The sequence below is a fragment of the Amblyomma americanum genome, chromosome 2 (genome assembly GCF_052857255.1).
Source record: "Amblyomma americanum isolate KBUSLIRL-KWMA chromosome 2, ASM5285725v1, whole genome shotgun sequence".
Taxonomy (NCBI): domain Eukaryota; kingdom Metazoa; phylum Arthropoda; class Arachnida; order Ixodida; family Ixodidae; genus Amblyomma; species Amblyomma americanum.
This window is the reverse complement of record NC_135498.1, coordinates 52,431,751-52,456,090: the sequence shown is the minus strand read 5'-3', so window position 1 is coordinate 52,456,090 and position 24,340 is coordinate 52,431,751. Positions and strand designations below refer to the sequence as shown.

At 47.0% G+C, this 24,340-nt stretch overlaps 1 protein-coding gene and 1 long non-coding RNA gene across 3 annotated transcripts in view; one reads left to right on the top strand and one right to left on the bottom strand.

The window, feature by feature from the left end:
* The first annotated feature begins 1,416 nt into the window (after positions 1–1,416).
* LOC144121241 (uncharacterized) overlaps positions 1,417–24,340 on the top strand; it is a 28,820-nt gene continuing 5,896 nt past the window's right edge. Inside the window, exon 1 of one of the 2 annotated variants that reach the window (XR_013312579.1) lies at positions 1,417–1,593. This is a non-coding gene — a long non-coding RNA (uncharacterized LOC144121241). Of the gene's footprint in view, positions 1,594–22,444; positions 22,584–24,340 lie in introns of those variants that run through there. The other variant, XR_013312580.1, reaches the window with a different exon arrangement.
* Positions 11,094–22,578, bottom strand: LOC144121242 (carboxypeptidase M-like). Its single transcript, XM_077654352.1, has 8 exons — positions 22,325–22,578; positions 19,535–19,632; positions 16,858–17,030; positions 15,393–15,580; positions 14,706–14,885; positions 12,368–12,520; positions 11,595–11,737; positions 11,094–11,358 (listed from the first exon to the last, which is right to left on the bottom strand). The coding sequence occupies exons 1-8, from the start codon at positions 22,542–22,544 to the stop codon at positions 11,248–11,250; spliced, it is 1,266 nt and encodes a 421-aa protein (XP_077510478.1). The 5' UTR covers positions 22,545–22,578; the 3' UTR covers positions 11,094–11,247.

The window sequence follows — 24,340 nt, the reverse complement described above, 5'->3', positions numbered from 1 at the left end:
ACCCTAACCCTTCCGAGACCACCTTACTCTCCGAAGCTCACCTGTATGCCGAAGAATGCCGGCAACTTGCCTGCTCTTTCACCACACAGCAACAATGGGATCAGAAGCACCGTCGGGATTCCCCGGACCCTCCAGCGTCATACCCATCTGGCGCCCTCGTTTGGCTCTGGGTGCCTTCCTGCACTCCCGGCCTCGCCACGAAACTACTGTCTCGCTTTCACGGACCTTACCGGGTTGTCCACCAAACTTCTCCGGTGACTTATATCGTTGAGCCGCTCGTTCCCTCTTCGGACCACCGTCGCCGGGGGCGCGAAACTGTGCACGTTGAGCGCCTCAAGCCTTACTATGACCCGCCCATCCTCTCCTCTCCGTAAGTCGCCAGGATGGCTCCTTTTACGGAGGGAGAGTAATTGTAATGGGACCGACAGGCGCAGCGCAGCGAAGAAGCGGACGAGTTCAAGCGGGACAACGAAGAAGCAGACGAAGTGCAGCTGGGTTTTTCGAACGAACAGTCAGTCTAATGTGCGCTTCGTGCTTTTTGGTTAACACAGCGGTTGACATCATATTTATCAAGGGGTGTTCACCATGGATTTTTGTGTCGAATATGACAATAAGAGCACGATTCGGAAGGCTAATGTGAATATCTTGCCATGTCAAGTTCGCGCTCATATTCAAGTTCATCTTTCAGTGAGTGAACAAGCTTAACTGGAGGGGAACCTCTTACCTGACGTGAAAACGTGCGGCGAGTGATAGGGACAGTGGTATAACATTAAAAAGATATCCCGTGCATCTCAGAAAAGTAGGCCTGATCAGTGCACTGCGCAAGTAGAAACGGAAGTAATTAATTTTGAAGACGTGCGCCGGTAGCGAGCTAGTCTGAAGCAAGGAGAAGCACCGTTATGAATGCCATTAGTTTTTATCGCGAATGGAATTCGTTATTTATGTGAAGTAAATGTAGCAAATGAATGTATGAGTTATCTGCAGAATATGCAGCTGGGAGATGTTGCTTTATTAACAATGTATTTTCCAACTCCTGTTTTGACATGCAACAAGTCGCCAGTATTTCATAAATAATCGAACAAACAACGAGGAAAGAAACGGCTGTATTGGCAAGCTGTCAGTTTTTCCTACGGGCAATGAGATAGCATTTTGGACAAGTACTCGCGATGTGATAGGTCCTGAAATTTGTCTGTCCACCATCATCGCTTGTTGGGTCAGCGGGTGTTATTTTGTAGATCCTGCTGTCGTGTTTATTTCATCAACCTTAATCCATCAGGTTATCCTTGTTTGTTCCTACATATTTTATTCCACTAGAATTGTGTGCGTGAGCACATGCGGAAAAAAAACTGTGCATAAATATGTGCCCTTTGCGAAGGAGAATAATGGTTGATATCCTGCTTCCTGCCTGTTAGTTCGTCCGTTGTCTTCATGTGAGCTAGACGAAATGCACTTCGAGAGGTCAGTCAAGATAGCCGCTGATTCGAGAGCAGTGGCGCTGGTCGACCACACACTGCCCTCGCATGTGAAACCAGCTTGGAGCTTTGCCAATCCACCACGTGTCTTTGAGTGTCTCCCTGACGCTGCAACACGCAGGTAAGCTGGCGTATATTACAGGGAGATAGCCAGATCCTCGGTTCAAATAAATTACATCATAACGGGAGCGTATCAGCTGCCTGCTGAAAAGGGTGTCATCAGAACCCGTGTGCTTTGCCTCATATTGGCTCGGCCCCGAGTTTAACACGCCCCCAGCGGCCCTCTTGATCAGGCTCGTTTCATGCTGTTGCATGGTCCACAATACTTGCGCTTTAATCCGAGAAAAACGCATGCCCTGTATACAATGCTCATACTTGTCTTATTAAATGAAAGGCTCGCCTCTCGGTTGTCGCAGAAGAATGCTTTGCGCACTCATCACCTCCGGGTACAAAGCATCGTTTTGCGGCAACCGTGCAACTGCGGCAACTGTGCTCAACACTGTAAAATGAACTCTAAAGAAAGCAGGAGTTCATGCTGCAGCGTGTACTTTTGTCTGGGCTTTTCGTGCCTCAAAAGCACTGCTATCGGCTATTGCTAGCCCAATGAGCTAGCTCCACCTTGGTCGGTTTATCAAGAGGCGTCGAACTGTCGGTCACACACACACACACTCTTCCATTATCTCCTGTCACGGACGCACGCACTCAAGTACGCCTGAGCATGAACAGGTCCGCAAAGAGGTTTTCAGGACATCGAAGTCAGAAAGCCTCACTTCTTCCCAGTCTAGCATGCAGCCGCCAACTGAAGCGTATATGCTCAATACTTCTCGTAGGGTGCAGGCCCAGTCATGACAAGACCTGTTTTCTTAGATTGTCGCCTAAGGGGTCCACACTCGTGAACGTCGGTAGCAGAAAACTCGAGCGTCGCACATGGAACTTTGCATGAAACTTTGCCGGGGCAGGTCCAAATGAGGTGCTGTAAATCGACGCAGTACAAGCAGCAGGGCAATCGGAGCAGCCGATCCTGCTTCGACGCAATCGACTCGGGATGTCCGGTGTGCAGGCTGCACTCGATCCGGACCGGGCGAGGGAGCCATAAAATTGTTGTTTGGACCACGACTACTTGAATTCAGTTACAAGAAGCTTCCATAGATGGCAACAGGTCCACTAGCGATGAAACGAGGCAACCAAACAGAGAGATCGTGCAAAGCAGACGTCCTGCTGCCGAGATGTCGGGGCAGAGGGACCCAGTCTCAGAGGCTCCTCCGCCCCTGTAGCTTTCCCTTTATTAGTAAAAAAGTTGTCGCCAATTATACTTATATCGCTTTTTGCTCTCCTTATGCGAAGCCCTTTTGGCCCTGGAAGGTATTTTGAATACATAAAGAAATAAACCACCGGTGAGCTCAGCCCCCATCCTGCCTTTGCACCTTTCTGGCAGAATGAGGCGACTGAAGAGGCAAGACGTCTCTGTGCGGTTCGAGGCTCTCGTGGCAAATGAAATACCGGATACGAGAGCGAACGCTCGCAGGAACGTCTCCGGAAAAGAAGTCCATTGAGCGGGTTCACAGCAATCACCGCGGAACATCACCATCCTTGGAGGCATAACCCCCCCCCCCCCCCCCCCCCCGCCCCCCCGAACATTCTGGTTGGCAGGGAGGAATCTACGGAAGTCATCCGTGACGTCAATGTAGCCGTCAACAATGACGGCCTGCCTGAACTGGTGAAGTCGGAGATTGAAGGCGCCATAACTCTCCGGGCTTCCCGTTTTGTCAAACTTATGTTGCGTGAAGAGTGCGATCAAATGCGATATCTCCCGTCTCATGTAAAAGTATGCACATTTCGGCTTGAAATAGGGCTGTACATTCCGAAACCACTCCAATGCCACAAATTCATAAAATGGGGTCACGTGAGCGATATCGACAGTGTGCTTCTGGCGTCCCGAGCCGTCAGCGGCGAAACCTGCAAGGCAGGAGCGCTGAAATGTTCCAACTGCCGCAGGCCACATGGGGCGCCTTCTAAACATTTCTAGCGGTTAAAAAAGGACTCGCCTTTATCGAGCAAACTGTCAAAGACAATTCAAAACACTTGCGCAGTAAAAGCAACTCATAGAATACGGCGGTCGCGCTGCAGATGGTCTTCAAGAAATGTTACTACTTAAGCCAAGCACATGGATCCCCCACAGCACCTCCTCCTCAACCCCCTCGCCCCCCGTCCCATCCGAGCACGCCCCGTCCATGCACCGCGGATAAGTGATCTCAGAAATCATCGTGTGTAGAAGCGAAGCACGGCCGATGCATCCAACTGCATGTACCACTGAGCAGATTCGTCCTGAAGTTGCATTATCTAGCGCAAGTGTTGCGCGGATAAGCATAACGCGGAACAATATCGCGAAGTCCTTACGACGCCGAGGTGATTGCACGCCGGTGACTGCCATTTGCGCACTTCTAGAGACGCTGCACAATGGATAGGTGCTCTCTTTCGAGTGCTTCCAGGTCCATTCCGGTGCATTCCAGTGCATTCCAGTGCAGACATGTAGGTCAAACAACCTAACTTGCGTGGACAAGGAGGGGACGTCGTCAAACATACTAGCAGCTATAAAAAGAATACTTTGAGCTCAATCAAAGGTCGGCCCGAATTGTTCAGAGTTAATCCAAATTTAACCAGTTGAGAAACAGAGTTAATGCCGTAAACCTCTTCGCGAGACGAATACATTTCCGAGATAGTTTTAAAGCCACTACTTACAGTAGTAAGAATAATGGTCTTTAATTAACAGCTTGAGAGGCGTATTTACCCGAAATAATATAACGAATTACTTTCTTGCTAGTCTATGCAGCTCCGCGGACATAATATTACTGATAACTTTAACAGCTCCTTCTTTCGTGTACTTAGAAATACAAAACTACAGGTAGGTTTGTGCACTATATGCGACGCAACATTAATGAATCAGCATATCTGCCTTCAACTTGTAAGGAGGAGGTAAAGTATATCTTTAGTTTAAACACAATACATTTCCTGAAATTGACGATGTTTCCATTAATGACTTATGCGGAACATATGAGCCGTCGAGATTTTTGCTAGAATTGCTTAATCTATAATTCTAAGTGGGAACATTCCTGCAAAAACTGAAGTCAGCAAGTTATGTTCCTTCATACAAGTGGTGCGCATAATAATACTGAAAATTACCGTCCGATTTCAATTATGCCGTCTATACCTGAAATATTTGAAAAATATGTATAGTTAATCATGGCAAGCTTTCTAGATCAACTGACTTTGACAGTTGATTGTTACATACCCAACATTTCAGAAAAAAAAAACATTTTTGAGCGGAAAAAGTTTTAGAGCGAATTTGTTTATATATTGTAAGGTTTCGCACTAAAAATTAATATGTCGAGAGATCTCATGTCGGGGGGTTCGCATTTGTTTCTATTAACTTTTTTTTTCTATCGTCAAAAAGTTCCTCACTGATTTTCTAAGCCAGTTTTCACTACTCAGTGCGAGCGATGGAAACACTATGAAAGAAAGATCTTGCTACATAGCGGAAGAATTGACGATTACCTTCAACATTTCTTGCCATTTTCTTACAGTTTCTCATTTTTAAAAAGTATTGTTCACGAATGTTGGACATGTAAAGTTGCTTGTGCGCTCCTTCTTGCTGTTGGTAAACATAATGCATAGAATCGTATCGTTTAGCGACCGAGCTTTAATTGCTTCGCACAAACTGCGGTAGTAAAGAGACCGTCTCTTCTCGAACTTATGTACTCAAGAATGCACCTTTGTTTAGTGGTTGTTATTGACAGCCTTCACTGAGATGTACACTATAAACAGTAATACACCTATATGGGAGTAAATAGAGAGTAAGCCGTTCTGTAGCGCACACCCCTTTATAAATGGGGGTGCGCTAGAGAACAGTTCACTCCCTTTTTACACCTTTCTGTTTAGAGTGTATCATGCACTTTCGTCCGGCTGCCCAGGAGGAGACCTCTAGTTTTGTAGCGACAGCTACATTACGGTAGCATTTCGAGCCTTCAGCGTGGTCGGTCACGTGGTGCGGAGCAGCTGCCGGCGGCGCGGCGCCGTGGCTGTTCACGAAGTTCGTCACGTGGTTGGTCACGTGACCAGCCACATGGTGTGGAGCAGCTGCGCCGGCGAAACCGAGCTGCCACAGCTATGCACATGCGCCGTGTCAAGTGGGACGGAGATGAAGAAGGAACGTTCAGCGAAACGGAGCGGCGAAAGACTGACTTTGCAGTTCGACTGAGGTAGTTCCACTGGGCCAGATGTAGCCATCGCGTCACTCCAGGTTTAACCAGAGCTAAACCACCGGCAATTTTTATTCATCGGAACCAGATATCGAAGTATTTTGGGAAAAATTAGATCACATGTGACCACATTTCTCTGCTGCATTACACAAGCGAAGAATGTACAACCACCCTTCAATGATTTTTCTCTGTATATTGAGTGGGAAAGCAGTTCTAATTCCAGGAGCCCGCTTCCGGCGAACGCATTTCCATCCCCAGGCATTTTAGGCGGAGTGAACAGCTGCTAAAGAGATTTCGGGAGTTAATTTGCTCTTCTTGCGATAGTACCGGATTTTAGAGCCTTTCCTCGTGTCATGAGGAAATCAGAAGCACGGAAATTTTTCGCTGGAATGAAAGTGGCCTAATGTCGAGGCTTTCTAGCCTCGGCAATATGTTTTCACAAATGGATTCCTTACACCAGTCTCCTGCATATCAACTTATCACTACCAACAGGCTCTATGGATGCGAAACTCTCATCCGCAAAAACTTTGCGTATTTTTTCCACAAAATTCATGTTTCTGATGACTATCGTACGCGTGTATTCTTTTCAAAAAGAGCGATGTGACGTTCACACTGACTGGAGCGTAAGCTTCCCCTTCAAGTAAATACGGAAGTAAGAAGCGGAAGGTCACAATGGAGGTGACCCATGCACTGTCGGTTCTTTGTGATGACTTCAACACTCAACAGTGGCTTCGGAAAGGCTTCAGGAAAAACGGCAGGAGGCGAATGTGGCATTGTTTGCCTCTGAGAACGAACTCTGCATTGTGAATAATGAAAGTCCAAGTTATCTGTGGAATCTCACGTATATTTCACGCAGAATTCAGGCTTATGATGAGCATCTATCCATCCATCCATCCGTCCGTCCGTCCGTCCGTTCGTCGGTCGGTGGGGAGGGTCGGTTTGTCCGTCTCTCCGTCGGTCCCTCCGTTGTTCCGTCCGTCCGTCCGTCCGTCTCCCCGTCCGTCCATCCACCCACGCTCCCGCCTGCCCATCGGCGGAGCTTCGCCTCCCTCAGGATAGTAGTGTGAAGCACAAACGCGCTTCATTCTCAGTTAAGAAACCTTGCCCGTTTAGTTTAAGTCCACCGCTCCTATTGCTTTATGGTATGGACAAGGAAGTGTTTCACAGCCACATTGGTGTGCCAGTGAAATAAAATAAGCGCCTCCGTATGGCTGCGCTTGGGTGCGTGCCAATGATCAAATATTCCCTTATTATCAAAATAGAGAACGGTTCTCGAAAATTGGAGGCATTTTCTACGTAACTTCTCTTCCATCCAGCTGCTTTATGCACTCTTGTTTGCAAATACATCCGCGTTTGTCCGTCACTTGGACTTCGCACTGAATAAAGCCGCGCAAATCTTCCACACTTATTTTTTCTCATTGGCGTTTTTTGTGATTTGTGTGCTATTTCAGGAACATATATAACCAACTCGGCTTTTTATTTTTGGGCAACAAGATGCCACTGACCTGTCCACAACACAGGAAACGAACTAGCCTCCGCGGTGGCCGTATTTCGATGGACGCGAAATCCTAGTGGCCCGTGTGGTGTGCGATGTCAGTGCACGTTAAAGAAATTTAACAGAGTATACTGAGGGGCCAGTTGGTCAGACATAATATAAACAAAAAACGTAGCATATGGACGGGACGAAGAAGGGCGAAGACAGGACGGTTGCTACACTTATAACTGAATAGAATGAAATGAGACGGTAAACCACACCGGATCCGAGAGCAACAACACGCATGCGCATGACATAAAGCAAGGTAAAAACAAACTGATAATCTTAGAAAGTGTGGAAAACGAGCAAAAAAGAAGAAAATAGAAAGAGCGGTAGATAATAAAAGGTGATAAAAATTCTTAGCACCTTTTATTATCTATCGCTCTTTCTCTTTTCTTCTTTTTTTGCTCTTTTCTTAGCACCTTTTATTATCTATCGCTCTTTCTCCTTTCTTCTTTTTTTGCTTTTATTCCACACGTTTTAAGATTAGTTTGTTTTTACCTTGTTTTATGTCATGCGCATGCGTGTTGTTGCTCTGGGATGGGGTGTGGTTTACCGTATCATTTCATTCTATTCAGCTGTAAGTGTAGCAACCGTCTTGTCTTCACCCTTCTTCGTCCCGTCCATATGCTACGTTTTTGTTTATAACATGTTAAAGAACCCCAGGTGGTGGAAATCATCCGGAGCCCTCTACTACGGCGTTCCTCATCGCCTCAGTCGCTTTGGGACGTTAAATCCTATAAACCAAACCAAAATGGAATCGAACATAAAGCGTTGGATGTGGCAAAATGCTTTTGCGTTGTCCGCTTTTAGCTGGCCACCTGTTTTGTAGCTCAGTGCTCATGAACACATTATTGTCGGCAGCAGCAGGTCAAAGATATGTGCTGAGGATAACCTTTGTATTCACGACAAAAGCGTGGGGGGGAGACGAATCCTAGCCTCTCCTCCACGCAATGCATGCACTGAACGGAAACAACACAAACCTGCGAATGCAGCGCGAAAGTATTTTTGCCTGCAGACTGCAGGGTGTAATGCCAAACACAGTTAGCAATATTTCTGTTTCTTTAAGTTATAAGGACTTTTTCGGTGCTGCAAGTATTTTTTTAGAGATGTGCTGTTTTTTTTTCTCTCAAAGTGAAACTGCCAGAGGTGAATCCGGACTTTCCCAGGACTGCAGTGATACCCTGAAGTAAACTACTTTCAAAATATCGCTTACAGCAGTGACAATTCGCGTGTTCGTTTGTTTGCACGCGGCGTTTAGAGCGCACTAACTGTCCTCCGTGTCAACACGGTAACACGAGCCACACTTGCAGGCGGAGGGGTTAGAAACTGGGTTTGCCCAAGGAAGGGCACAGCAGCGTGGTTTGCGGAGCCTCTTCCAAGCGGACACCCCTAAGAAACCTCCCAAGAATTGCTCGGGAGGAGAAACATGCATGGTTGTCACAAGCCCCACCTGTGGCTGCGCTTAAAACTTCCATCTTCCACTGCAGTGGTGCATCAGTTAACCGCAGCGCCACTGTGCCGATAACGGTATGAATACTCGCCGCGATCACTTAATATGACACATTTTGAGTAGTTCCGTAAATTGTAATCCAATCAGAATTAGAATAGATTGGGGAGTGGAAGATGCATGCCGTCGCATTTCCTCTGCATCAATCCATTGCCCTTAATTTTACGCGATAGCGTAAGGAGCTCGTTCTGCTCAAAACGCGGCGTCGTGCGTCGTACTACGTCAGCCTGAAAAAATTGCGGACCACAGAAAAGAATTGGAAGATAGAATTAAGTCATTAACAGAAAATAGCCGCCGTTGGGGTTCGAACCCCCACCCTCGGTGTTCCAGGCGGGCATGCAACGCATAGCCACGAAGAGACGTCGGTTCGAGAGTGTTGCAGGGGCATCTAGGGAAGTCGTTGCGGTGTGTATGACGCGCTAGGTACAGGCGCGGACATAAGTAAACGGAGCACGCTATTCTGTTCTAAATGCGATCACGCCTTTCCTATCGTAAATAAACATTGTTTGTCCGCGAGAAAGCGCACTTGCGTCCACTACCGGAATGCGGATAAGATAGCTGGAAATTTCAATTAGGCAACGCGTGAAAAATGTTGGAAGGAAAATAGCGTGCTCCGTTTCCTTTTGTTCGCGCATATAGATCCGCGAAGAGACACCAGGACGAATCCGGTATTCTTATAATAATAATTGGTTTTGGGGGAAAGGAAATGGCGCAGTATCTGTCTCATATATCGTTGGACACCTGAACCGCGCCGTAAGGGAAGGGATAAAGAAGGGAGTGAAAGAAGAAGGGAAGAAGGAGGTGCCGTAGAGGAGGGCTCCGGAATAATTTTGACCACCTGGGGATCTTTAACGTGCACTGACATCGCACAGCACACGGGCGCCTTAGCGTTTTTCCTCCATAAAAACGCAGCCGCCGTGGTCGGGTTCGAACGCGGGAACTCCGGATCAGTAGTCGAGCGCCCTAACCACTGAGCCACAGCGGCGGGTGGTATTCTTATCGCACGATTGCTGCCTCGGTATCGGCAGCGAGGGCAGCAAAATTAGCCGCTTGGTGCCTGAATGTACCATGAGTGGTAGTGGAAATGAGGAACCAGCTAGAAGAATGGAGTCGAAGAAGCAAATGGCGATGAGCGGCTCTTTAATGGCGACGGTAATGTAAATATCTGCCTTCTATTGTAGAGAATAAGAGCGGAAGTGATCTTCCCGTGCTCTGAAAGACACGTGAGCCGATTCGAAACATGTTGTGGGCTGTTGCTATATACATGTTCTAAAAGTAGATACAGTGCTTCATCACTGACCTGCCGCGGTGGCTCAGTGGTTAGAGCGCTCGGCTACTAATCCGGAGTACCCGGGTTCGAACCCGTCCGGGGCGGCCGCGTTTTTATGGAGGCAAAACGCCAAGGCGTCCGTGTGCTGTGCGATATCAGTGCACGTTCAAGATCCCCAGGTGGTCGAAATTATTCCGGAGCCCTCCTCTGCGACACCTCTTTGTTCTTTCACTCCCTCCTTTAACCCTTCCCTTAAGGCGCGGTTCAGGTGTCCGACGATATATGAGACAGATACTGAGCCATTTTCTTTCCCCCAAAACCAATTATTATTATTACTATAATCACCCAGAACGCAATCAATCAATCAATCAATCAATCAATCAATTTCAACTCTATTCTCCGAAACGCTCGATCAGCTTCCTGTAACTGACCCAAAAGCTTACTTTTGCTAAAATTTTGTATCTCAGCTACTGATCCGGAGTCCCCGGGTTCGAACCCGACCGCGGCGACAGCGTTTTTATGGAGGCGAAACGCTACGGTGCCCGTGTGCTGTGCGATGTCAGTGCACGTTGAAGATTCCCAAGTGTTCTAAATTTTTGCGGAGCCCTCCACTACGGCACCTCTCTTCTTTTCTTCTTTCACTCCCTCCTTTACCCCTTCTCTTACGGCGCGGTTCAGGTGTCCACCGACATATGAGACAGATACTGCGTCATTTCCTTTCCCCCAAAACCAATTATTATTATGCTACATCACTGGGAAAGGCTAGAGTAAGAATATTCAACAGAGGGTGCGGGCTAATTCAAATGACTGGTATTGACGCATTTATACCAAGAGTCGCAGTCGTTGACTGGCTTGACAGCTTTTTAAGGCGCGCCAAATTTTGAGCAGGACAGGTTGACCATATCGACACGAGTGAAGACAAGATGGAGTCCCAAGCCCGTTGCCTTCGTTCGTGTTCAGGATTCGCATTTAGAATATCTGGCCTTTAAATTTTCGACCCGTTAACAAATGGCCAACCATTTCACTCTTATTAATAGACAGACACACCAGACACAGTGTTCTGAACCGTTGTATTCCGTTTCCACGTGAAATCCGCTGCGGTACAATCAAGAAGCCCGGTGCAGGTTGTCGGAGTGAGGTTTGCCGTCGTGCCCAGCACTTTGGTTGCATACGCTGTGCTGTCCGAGTCCTGCTTAAGCCACAGGCTAATCAGACTTCTCGTGTCCCTCTGACTTGAGCGTCACGTTGAGAACTATGAATCGTTCTTCTGGGACGCTGAAGCCCACCTCGGCCTTGTGGAACCCGGTTGCCGAAACCTGAAGGAGTGAGCAAGAAGCTTTTCATTACACGTGTGCGCATCCAATGAGAGCAATGACCTTTCAATAGTTTTGCAGAACGCCTGGTTAATAGGTTTATTAGAAGCAGATACGTTATATAGTATCGTGTTCTCGCCCCAGTTTGACAAACCCATTAGCCTGAGTGTTGCTATAGTGCCTTTTATTGATTATATTATAGCCGAAGCACAAATGCATTTCCTGGAAAGGGATCTCACCTCCAACGTGTATTGACCCGGTCTGAGGATTCTCCAGTACTCCCCCCTGGAGGATGTCTTAAAGCCGACTCTTCGGTTGGAGATTTTCAGGGATGCGTTGGCCACGGGAGAGCCATTTTCGTCTTTGACGATGCCGCGTACGCCTGCCGGAAGAGAGAGAGAGAATAAAAAAAAGTTTCAAGAACTGCCTTCATGTTATATGGGTGTACAGTTATATTCCACCTGGCTTTTATAGCAATCATAAGGATCAAAAACAGCCGGCGTAAGTTCGCTTTTAGATGAAGGCTACTTGTAGAGTCGATAAATATACTTGCGCCACGCCAGAGGTGGTTGCTGTTGTTTATTGCCTCACAAAATGGTATATACCCACAAGGGGGATGGCCTACGTCTCCTTACGGACTTCATCGTCTTCTTTCACGACCTAGCCATCTTCCGTCTGCATTTGTCTTTTCACAGAATACATTCTTCTGTCAATTAAGCAGAGCTGCTTATATATGTCTTGAGCATTAGGTAATCGTCGTGACACATTCCGTTCGTCTTGCCTATTTCTTTACGCTCTACTATATCGGGAAGGCTATGGCATACATTAAACTGAAGTTGAAGCAGCGGCGTTCGTTTGTTCGGTGTGGTTGCTTAGTGATGACAGAGATGAAAATGAGAATATGTCGCGGCAAAGCTAACCCTGCCTCCGACCCGTTCGCGTAAGGTTGGAGGGAAGCGGAACACACGCTGCCTGCGGGGTCTGTATACTGGGAGTGCAGAGAAGCACTCGCCTCTGTGCACTTCGTCTAAGTAGGCGAGGAGCGCCGGCTTGTTCTCCTCCCAGTAGTGGGCGAGTTCGCTGCGGGGCGGGTACTTGCAGCAGGCCATCTCAACGGTCACGTCCATGCAGCCGTCCCACATGTAGTTGTAGTCCGCCATGCCACCTGCGCACAGAGGTGGTGGGAGAAAGTGCGGTGAGGACATTTAATTTGTGATTGACGATCGCATCATATCCCTCTGTGTAAGTGCCCCCACAGCCAAAACTGCTTATTCAAGAAAGGTTTACCTTCTGGACAGAGTAATCTTTCCGGGGAATTTCGGAACAACTTGAAAAGCTATCTTTACACCTGTTAGTTCGGCTGGATCTAGTATCATAAGTGAACTTTGGCTGATGGCTTAAGGGCAGAATATTTGTGCTCCCTGACTCCAGTCTCTTATATTCCTACAGCAACAAATTCAGAGGCAAAGGGACGCCGCGAATTCATTGTAGCCTTGATTGTCCGAATCGCCTATACCACATAATTTATTCAGAGCGTTGCAGAATAAAATAACCCTTAGCATGTTCTGAATAAGTGATTTGACTATACTGTATTCAGAACAAACTGAAACAGTTGAAACAATGCACCTTCAGAGGTTCGGCTTCGACTCCAAGGAGAATGATAAAGAGGTATGGAGTTTAAAAAACGGTGGACGATTTAGCGTGGTTAGGCCAAATGCGAATTAGGTTCGCTAGCAATTCTGTATTTCATTCGGTTTCGGTTCGAGGCTGAGTTTTCAAGGCCAACCAGGCTTCAGACAAAGATCGACGAAATCGGACTTAAGCTGGATATGACGCGATAGCGTTAATGGGTTAATGCCCATGTATGCGGAACTGGTCATTCTTAACATTCATAGATCTCTGGGAGTCCTCATATCACTCCTGGCGCAGTGGTGCAGCGCTTAAGTGATGTGTCGCTGCCCTGCGATGGCAGGTGCTGCCAACGCTGAGGCTTGTGAGACCCGAGCAACCTCAAGGTCACGGAGAGAGGCTTGGGTCAGACAGACAACTGCGAAATCTGAGATTGGGGGTTCTAGTGAACTATGAGCGCTAGAGCTGTTCTGAAAACTAAACATTTTGACAGAACTGCCTGTCCGGTTGGGTTTGTTAACTTATTGCAAATTGTGACGCATCTGCAACTAAAACTTGTTTAATTTGAAACCCGACGTTTCGGAACCGGCTCGTCTCCTTCTTCAAGGGTGACTGGGGTCTGTGGCTAGCGTCTTTAAGTATTCATGATGGGGAGGAAAGGGGCGGAAAGAAGGAATAAGGTAATGTGAATGGTGCGGGAGGGGGAGAGGATGTCGATCTGGAGGGTTAACGCTGCGAGAAACGTTGCCGGGCTGTGCGGTGATGGGCCGTCCATAGCATAGCCCATAGGCTATCACTGTGAAATTAATACTGGAGCTTCTTGGCGTAACTTGACTATTATGAAAAGAGGGACTGGAGAGAAAAATAGTGAATGGTTCAAGGAATCCGGCTTAAAGCTATTCTATAGCATCTGTAAGACTCAAACTAGGATAAATGCATCATAAATCGTCTTGCATACACTGCATTACTTATCCTCCTACAAAGCCCACGTGTACAAAGTACAGCAGTACCCTTCCAGGGGGAGACCTTATGGAATTTTCTTTTTTTTTTGCGAAGTCCATCAAAAATCGGAACTAATCGTCGGATGATTCCGTGAACTGGAAATGTTAAGACAAGCTCTTCGATGCAATGTGCCCCTTCTACTCCCTCTGCATTAATGCCTCCAGGAGCCTATTGGATGCTTGAGAATACAGAATAACGCGTTCCATTGTACGGTGATGGACGTCCTGCTGTTACAGCCTCCGGCCCTCAAACGTTTTCGCGTACATGTTTAAAGGTCAACCTGCCGGTAAGAGCATGCAATTTGAACCCGCATTGATCAGGCGTCGTAAGGTAGATAAAAAAAGTCTCGGGACGTCATTGGGAGGAGAGTCCTAAAGTCGGATACAACTTATAAAAACGCAGCGCCTTTTCCCCGTCAAAGAACTCCCTTCCAGCCAATGGCGTCTGCCCATTCTCATGACCCTGCCAATGTGACAAAAGAGTGGTAGATGAAAGGGGATAATCCCTTCCCTCTATTGTCGGGGATAGACTCATCTTTCCATTGTGGCGCCGTTCTCTGCATTGTCACACTAGCAGGGTTATGAGAATCATCCGACGCCATTGGCTGGAAGAGGGTCCTTTGACGGTGAAAAGCCGCTTCATTCTTGAGTTGTATCCGACTATAGCAAGATGCGAGTTACAAACTGGGATATACACTGGCAGAGTATAGTATACGCTACCTGAGAAAGCGTACCAGGTAGCTCCGTTGACGGTGCCGTTGGGGTACGCCACTGTCCCATCTTTGGAACAGCCCAGTCCCAGGTGCATGTTGGCGTGGTTGAACGAGTACACGCTGGCGAGATGTTTGAAGACGTCATCGTCCGGCGTCAGTGAGGGCTCGTTGCGCTGACTTTCGTCGTCTGAGCGAGACAATGGGAAGAGTGACGTAAGGCTTCGTCCGGTGACAGCGACCACTCGTGGAGTGGCGCACCGCATGTGGTCCATAAGTATGCATAGCGAGCCACATGGAGCACGCGGCTTTGGAAAGATATACCTCACATGCTGTCCCATACCAGGACTATCAGCGAGATGAACCCGCCGCATTGGCTGAGAGGTTATAGCTCGGTTCCTGAGCCCGAGGATGCGGGCTCAGTTCCGACCACGCCTGCTGCGTCTCGATGGAGGCGAAACACAAGACGCACATGTACTTCGCTATGTAAGTGGACGGTAAAGCACCCTAGATGATCGAAATTAATCAGGAGTCCTCCATTACGGCGTTCCTCATAGCCCACGTGTAACTTTGTGATGTTGAACCCCACACACCAAATAATCCGCGAAAAATTTCGCTCATGTAGGGGAGGCATTTTTTTGAAACCTGGAGCAGGCAACCGTGTTTAGTTGGAGTATAGACATCGGCCAGGACGTACCGAATACGCGCGGATAGTCGTATGGGTAGTTGACGACCAGAGCTCCCCCGTGGAAATTCGAAGCCAGGACGAAGGGAATCTGTTTACTCCATCGCCTTAATGCCTCGGTCTCCGGCTGCTCCTCTTCCATCTGGGTGTTGAAGCGGGTCGGGAAGTTGCGGTTGAGGTCCACGCCGCGGGCGTTCTGCCTGAATCGGGGAAGGTGTCACGCGTGTGAGTTTAAATTGGAGGACTGGCGACTGTAGCGTGACGCATGACCATGAAAAAGATACTGAAATCCTTTTTAGAATGTTTGATAGAGCTTGCAAGGTTTCAACGTTTCATCTACGGTAATAAACAAACAAATGAGCTCGCAAAGCACAAGCAGACGACAAGCAGACGGCTCCTGCTCTCCATGCCGCTGCAGGCGCTTGTCGACAGTAAGGACCCCGTGACATAGGGTCATGCGAGCCTAGCGCAGTCGGCCAAGCTGTTTCGCCAGCTGCACGCGTGCCGCTTCCATTCCGTTTCCATAGATGGCACGGCATAACCCGGCTGCGAGAATTATGCGGGCACACGAATATGGCCCCATGTGTGTGAGCCGTTTCTGTGGGGAGGGAAACTTTTACTCTCTTGAATTCATAAAAAAAAACTCTGTTCTTAAAGGTGAAAACGAAGCAGTTCATACTGAGCAAGTATACAAAACGCCCATTTGGATGTACTCTAGAGGACGTCATTCGCTCCCATTCGGGCTTAATTTTGCTAATAATGTAGTGAAAGCATCGCTACTACCGCGTTTGGGGCTAAGCCGGGCCGATAATGATCTCTGAAGACTGCTGTTTTGCCGAGGTTTTCTTAGCACTGAATTCATCAAAATTTAGTATAGTATATAGCCTGTAGTCAGCTCTTTGCCAGAGCCGATAAGCCAGGTTCCGTACAGTTAGTCATTTCCCTCACGGTCCGCTTCAAAAAATCTGTATGGATGCGTCTTTGCAGCTTTTGCATTTGCCTCACAGTCTTCGTATCAAAGCCGAAGAAGGCTTGATGTATAAATTACTTGAAGAAAATGCGAGAGGTCCAGCAACCTTGCGAAAGTATATCCTGATCCCGCATTCGGGTTCCAGCGCGCATCGTACATGTATCGTGCACATAGCACAATCACCCCCTTTCTTACTAAGAAGTCCTGACAGTTTTATTTTTTAGCTTCTACAGACACTTCACGCATCGCCTGCAGCGTTTGCTTCCCTGCATTTGTTCTGGCACGTGCCAGTTCATGGCTGAATCGGCAAAGCGCTAACCTTAGAATGAAAAGTTAGAAGGTCTCAATCCTAACTTAACCAGCGGCGCAATATTTCCGTTTCATTATTGTCCGGTGACATGTGGCAGATGGTTGCTGAGCAAGATTCTGCCGCTTAGAAAACCTGGTCGACCACTCCCATCGATATCTCGCTCTTTAGGAAAACCTGAAAAGTGCGCAACCACGTACCGTCCTTGAATGCCCATGCAGATGCCCTCTTTGGACATCGCGAACCCGTCGGGGTTCGCGCTGGGCATGATGTGGATGCGTGTGTCGTCCAGCAGGTGCCGCACGTACGGGTCCACGTCATAGTGAGTCAACAGGTGCGATATCAGGTACACCATGAACTGGCGGCCCAACACCTGCGCAGTTCACGTAAATGCGGCGAGTAAGAAAAAAAAACACTCTGCTCTATGGGCTCTCAGAATGCTCTTATTGGGTGGGTGCGTGAAATACATATCGGGAATGGTGAGAAATACATGCTAAGGAAATCTGCTCATCGCAGGCATCAGAGAGCGATAGGTTGTTTGAGCGTTTCAATATGTGCTAAATCTTTCGATGGTCGAGGAGGAAGCTGATGTACTTTTTAATGAACACTGGAGAATGCTGCTGCAGACACGATAATGATGAAGCGAAACACACCCACACAAATCTCTAGCGCAGTAGCATACATACACAATGTTATTAAATTGTTCGTGTAAGATCCATGGTCTAATTTCAGTAATGTGAAGAATGAAAAGGAATGCAATGAAGACAACCAAAACACAGGTAGTCTCTGTTTTAAGTGCTGGACACATGCGTGGTAATGTAAATAAATACCCTATATTTTGTGTGTAGTCTTAATCATATTGATATGTACCCGTTGCTACACAACGCTAAAACAATTTGGCTGAGGCACTGGTAACTAGAAGAGCATCTTTAATGCGCACAGGCTGAAGCAACCTGCTACTACGTGAGGCCATAGGAAGTAACCTACAAGTTTGCTCCTATTACGGCTGGATAAACGGACCTGTCACATCGTTCCCGTTCTTTTGCAGCAGTGCGACAGAAATAGCCTTGATGACCTGGGGCTGTATTTTATGCCGATTCACTTCGTTTTGACACCATTCGGATGTGATGTCAGTCGCAGAGAAAGAGAAGGTGGGCAAGCCAACGACTTATCACAGTCACGACCGATCTGGTCGCAGCTCCGCCGCTAGCTACCCTATACACTGCCGCAGCATGCAGCCCGGCCGAGTCACAGGGACCACGTTCCACTAGTTCATTGCAAAACGACAGCACAGTTTTCTTCCCGAGGCGGGATTAGCGCCGGTAGAGCTCTTCAGGCGTGCCAAAAGCGTTGTCGCGCTCCGTCCCTTACCCGTGTCGTCACCACGGTCCGCCAGTGATGCATGGGCATAGGCAGTGTTTGTTCAAGTAATTGACATCATAGGCGTGTTTCTTCCCAGTACAACGCGACGTCAGCCCAGGCAGACTACGCCACCAGAAGCAGCGACCAATGGCAAATGACTAAAGGAAATGAAAACGAAATGAATCGGTTCAAAATGCTCCGCCAGATCCAATTATTTCTGATGGATGCGAAACGCAAAGGTGCCCGTGTGCTGTGCAATGTCAGTGCACGTTAAAGATCCCCAGGTGGTCGAAATTATTACGAAGCCCTCCCACTACAGCGCCTCTTTCTTCTTTTCTTCTTTTAGTCCCTCTTTTATCCTTTCCCTTACGGCGTGGTTCAGGTGTCCAACGATATATGAGACAGATACTGCGCCATTTCCATTCCCCCAAAAGCCAATTTTCCAATTTTTCAATTATTTCTGATGATGATTCAACGTGCTTAACTTTTTTTACAAAACGAGACACAATGTTATACCGATACCGATGCCGATATGTTATTTCGTTTCTTTGTTTGCCACTGATGACGCTCGCGTCTTGTGTATAAAAAGATCGCATGTTTTCACCATTAAAACCAGTTGTAAGTTCGCTCTCTGTGTTGGTATTGCTGTTGTGTCTCGTTTTGTAAAAAATTTAAGCGCATTGAATCATCACGGACAACCTACTAGGCGCAATTCTCGCCATTGTAGCAATTATTTCTCTTTTTAATTTGCTTCGTTTCACTCATATAGGCGAATAAGATAATGTCGTGTTTGTATGCCGTATGTCGGTAGCTAGAAGAAATTCTGCAGCAGTGGGATTGCACCGCGACAGCTTTGCGTACATTCCCGGTTCCGTAGGTGCGCAAAAACAAAAAAACAAACGCCGCAAATTGCATCCTGCATACAACGCAGACAACAACAACAACAACAACAACAACAACAACAACAACAACAACAACAACAACAACAACAACAACAACAACAACAACAACAACAACAACAACAACAACAACAACAACAACAACAACAACAACAACAACAACAACAACAACAACAACAACAACAACAACAACAACAACAACAACAACAACAACAACAACAACAACAACAACAACAACAACAACAACAACAACAACAACAACAACAACAACAACAACAACAACAACAACAACAACAACAACAACAACAACAACAACAACAACAACAACAACAACAACAACAACAACAACAACAACAACAACAACAACAACAACAACAACAACAACAACAACAACAACAACAACAACAACAACAACAACAACAACAACAACAACAACAACAACAACAACAACAACAACAACAACAACAACAACAACAACAACAACAACAACAACAACAACAACAACAACAACAACAACAACAACAACAACAACAACAACAACAACAACAACAACAACAACAACAACAACAACAACAACAACAACAACAACGCAGCAGTGGAAAGTGAATGAACTCACCTCGTCGCCGTGTATGTTGGCAACGTATTTTACGTTGGGCTTAAGAAGCGGCTCCTCGTGCGGGTCCCTGGTGACGAGGAGAACCCACAGGTCACGGCCTGCGGCACAGCGCGTGAACAATTTAAATGGCGATGAAATGAAACCGCGCTGTTTGCCTTCTTAAGTCTTCCATTCCCATCATAACCGATGCAAACCCTGAGCGCAGCTAAGATCAACCAATTTATTTAGACCCTATACGATCCTGCATGCGAAGACACTTTCAGGCCATTCTACTGGATTCTATATATATATATATATATATATATATATATATATATATATATATATATATATATATATATATATATATATATATATATATATATATATATATATATAGGGCGCTGGTGAACACTCTTAAGGTTCGCTTACACGCAAAACATAAATACCCACGAGAGCAGCAGATTGGACAGCCGTCGCCGTAGCTCAGTTGGTAAGAGCACCGGACGCGATATTCGGAGGTCGTGGGTTCGGATCCCACCGGCGGCATGGTTGTTTTTTCTGCTGCTTTATAATTATTTTCTTTAAGCGATTTATTAATCCAAGTACTATAATATCCCACTGATCAGCACAACACATAAAAAAAATATTCCTCTATGCACCTTGGTTTCGGTGACTGTTAGCTCCCTTCATACGTGTGTATATATATATATATATATATATATATATATATATATATATATATATATATATATATATATATATATATATATATATATATATATATATATTTCCCTGTCCATGCCTTTTTCAAAAAGAGACGGAGAAGAAAGGCGGGTACGTTAATCCGAAGAAGGTTGTGGTTGGCTATGCCACATTGGGTAAAGGGAAAAGGCAACGTGAAGAGGTAAAAGAGGGGTGAAGTCAGTTTAGTGGTGGAGTTTAGGTGCAGCTGTTTAAGCGTAAACTACAGGGGTTAATATACACTTATCAATTTTTTAAGTAGCAACTGCTCTTAGCTCCAGTTCTCGGAAAACCATGTCGAACCCCGTCCGGACCTGACGCCGAACTTGAGGGCGAGCTTATCCGAATTATACCGAAAATTTCCGTCCGAATAGCATCCAGCGTAAAAACATATTCAGCCCAGAGCTGGATTTGGTCCTGCGTCGGAGTAAACAGGTCAGCGTCGCTTTCCGCTGCCTTAGACCACTCGATGTTCGTCATTTTCTTTCTTTAAACATAGTATTTATTAGAGTGAAATAAAGTTATATGTACACGAATAGTTACAAAGTTTTTTGGCACGAGTATTAAATCCAGTTAAAAACAAGGCCCACCCAGGCCAAAAAAGTTCTAAAACCATTACGTGAACCTCATGAACGAAGCCTCACATGTTTTCGCGCTGTGTTTAGATTATCGCCGTCTTCATCATCTTCCATTCGTTCGGCGCGAATGATTGAGAAGGCCGCTGAGATAAAAATTGGTTTTCAGGAAAAGAAAAACAAAGGAGCTGTCCACCTTCTCAATGTACACCTCAAACGCGCCGTAAAGAAAGGGACGAAGAAGCAGTGAGAGAAGAAGGGAAAGAAGTCCATATAAAGGGTTCCGTATTAATTTAGATCACCTGGGGTTCTTTATCATGCAGTGATATCGCACACCACATGAATGCCTCTAGTATTTCGGCTCCGTCGAAACGTGGTCGCCGCGACCAGGAATCGGTCCCGCGTCATCGGGTTCAGCAGCCAAGCTCCCTAACCACTAAACCACCACGGCGAGTGCCGCTGGAAAGCAAGCGAGCGTTAACCGCCACGTCGACCGCCACCTCGACGCAGCAGCAATAAATGTAGCGGTCGGTCGTGCAGCCGACAGCGACCGCCCTCTGTACAGCGTGCTGACACCAGCACCTCTTCTCCGAAAGTGGGCGCTGGTCACGCGAGTCACCACGCACCAAAAGCGGCGAAGGAAGTCGAGTGTGAGCACTAAGAAAAAAGGCTGATGACAGACTTCAAGAACCGAGTGCGACTACCACCATTTATGAGCCGTCGTATAATTGCGCTAAGCCTTGTCTGCAATGCGTTTCATACGTGCAATGCGTTTCTCGATGACGAGATAGACTGAATTTTTTTATTGAGACATCGAACTCATTTTTGCCACAATGCTTCACGCCGCTAAAGGTCTTTAAAAGCGCATGTGACCTGGGTGCCTGAAGGAGCTAGCTGTGCTGCTAACTGTACTGATAGCTCCTTTAGGCCGCTGCAGTGCATACGAAGTAGCCGAGTGTTTGACAGAACCTGGCGGTTCCTTTTTATTCTTACTTTAATGGGCAAGCCCTTTTTTTCCTTCGCTTATATGAATACGAAGTTCTAAGCAGATATTGCCCCCTCGTGCTTCTTTAGGCTTCAAGTGAAGTGAACAACTCAGTTTTTATATACGGGATGTCAATGCTGTGGTGTGTTTTGCGGCCAGCCAAGGTGTGATACGCTGTGTGATCCACCGCCTTAGAGGGTTGAATGATGATGATGATGATGATGATGATGATGATGATGATGTCCTCAGGCTGAATAGCCCGTACCCATGGCGGGGGATTGGCCAGGGCGCATTTTTCTCACATTACTTAGTCAGTTTCCTCACTGGAGACAAGCTCAAGAGAGTTTCTGTACCAACTCGACTGCCTTTTGCCTAAGTTTGCGTATGCGGTGCCAGAAACTACTGTTTTAGATACTATTTCCAGCGTTTTAAAACATGCTATTTTTTAAGTTAACATAATATATGCTCTCACTGCTGGCGATGCTCGCAGATGGTGTGCAAACCCACCTTCCACTGACTTCCCTATGCTGTAGAGATGGGTGAAGTTGGGGTAGTTGGTGCTGATCTTTTTCAGGAAGGCAGTCATCTCCTCATGGTCGTAGTATTTGAGCTCTGCAGGCGTACCCTCCACCGTGCAGGTGGCGACGGACTGCGCGGCAACTGCGCGCAGCCAGAACAGGACCACCAGCAGCGGCAGCGCCGACGAGGTCAGGATGAGGGACTTCATCGCCACAAGCGTTCTTGGAGCTCCTGGACAGAGACACAGGTAATGCAGGTGCGGTGCACTAGCACAAGTCATTCGTAAACATTTGGGAGAGTTGGTCTGACATCCTTCAACGAAAAGTACAGAGCAGTACTCCATGGAAAACGACAGACATGTAGGCGGCACACTCCGTGCCGCCTGCGTCTCCTGCGTCTCCTGCGTCTCCTGCGTCCTGTCGTTTAAATTTCGTCTGCACTACGTTTTTGTTGAAGCGCGTCAGCCTTCCAGCCAGTGCGGGAATGAGCGGCAAGTGCCTGTAGTACATGGGTGGATTATGGTAAGCGCATTTTCGCCTGCGCCTGTCGCAGGTTTTAACTCTTGTTTATTGGCTATGAGCTCCACGTTTTGGGAAGAAAAGCAGACGTTTTTAAGTTTACAAACCGGAGAAAAAATTAAGAATTAATGAAATGAATAACTGAATCAATGAAAATGGAAATAAGATAATAATTAAAGAAGGAGGAAATAACGAAAGTTAAGAAATAAAGAATGGCGTAAGAAACGCTATGAAAGAAGTAAAAACAAAGAAGGAAGAAATTAAAGAAAGAAGGCACAAATTACCTCTTCTAAATGGGTTCCTGAGACGGTGTAAGATGAGAGGTCGGTGACACCCGCAGCCGCTCCACTCGGTGTATAACGTGGGGAATATACAACCGCTATTCGCGCGTCATCAGCTTCCGCACTACCGCCGGTGCTCCACAGCAGCTCGATAGGAGCCTCCGAGTTTTTATACCCAATCGTAGTTGTGGCAGGCTCCGGTAATAATCGCACGCCTAGCTGCGACCATGACCGAAGATTCGTTGCGACCTTGCTTATCCGTGAGGAACCCTGAGATTAGCCCGCGAAGAACAATGAATTACAACACGACCTTTTACGGCAATAGGTGGGCGTTGATTCAACGTTAGCATTACAGTCTGCTTCGCGAAACAACGTCAGCGGTGCATGACGTCACGCGCTGAGGACTTAAAGAATGAAAAAAAAAAACGGTATTGTTTTTCGCATGTACCTGCCACCTTTGGTCAAAATGTGCAAGGTTCTGTTACCGGTCATGGACACTTTACTAAGTCCTGAGCGGCCGAATTTTTATGGAGGGGTTTTCCAATCGGTGCGCGGTTTTTCCTCACTAGGTGCTAGGCTTCTCAGAGGTTGAAGGCTTTGCCCTGCTTTGCTGATCCTTCGATGCGTTTTAATTTAGTGTGCCCCCCCCCCCCCCAACCCATTTTTTTCTAATTGGCTTTTGTTTGTAAAGTTTCTTTGGGCGTTAGGCCCGATTCTTTAGAAGCGAAAAGCTTCACTACGCCACCTTCTCGAGCCGTCAGCGGGACTGCATGTTTGACCTTGAATGTAGCTAGAGGTCAAACCATGAGCATAACTGGTGGTAGTCAGGTTCGAAACCAAGGTGGTCCATAAGGTCAAGGTGAAAGGTCAAAGTCCAGATAGTTGGTGTAATAGTCGCTGATGTCGCTGCTGTAGCTGACGTCATATAAAAGAGAAGAAACAAGAAGTCGAGGGTTATATAAGCACCTGTGTGCGCGCTCACAGCCAGGCGCCTGGGACGATGGAGGAAGATGAACTTCCGGCCGTAACCGCGCGCCGAGAAGCCATGGTCGCAAAGTTTATGTCGTTTCGAAGAAAGCAAGATGTTTAACCAATAAAAAGAATGCCTACTACTGTGTGTGTGTCAGTATGGCTATCTGTAGAAACCGCCAGTCGCTCGACCACGAACGTAGCCAGGGATATGCAGCTTTTGGCGTTGCACCAGG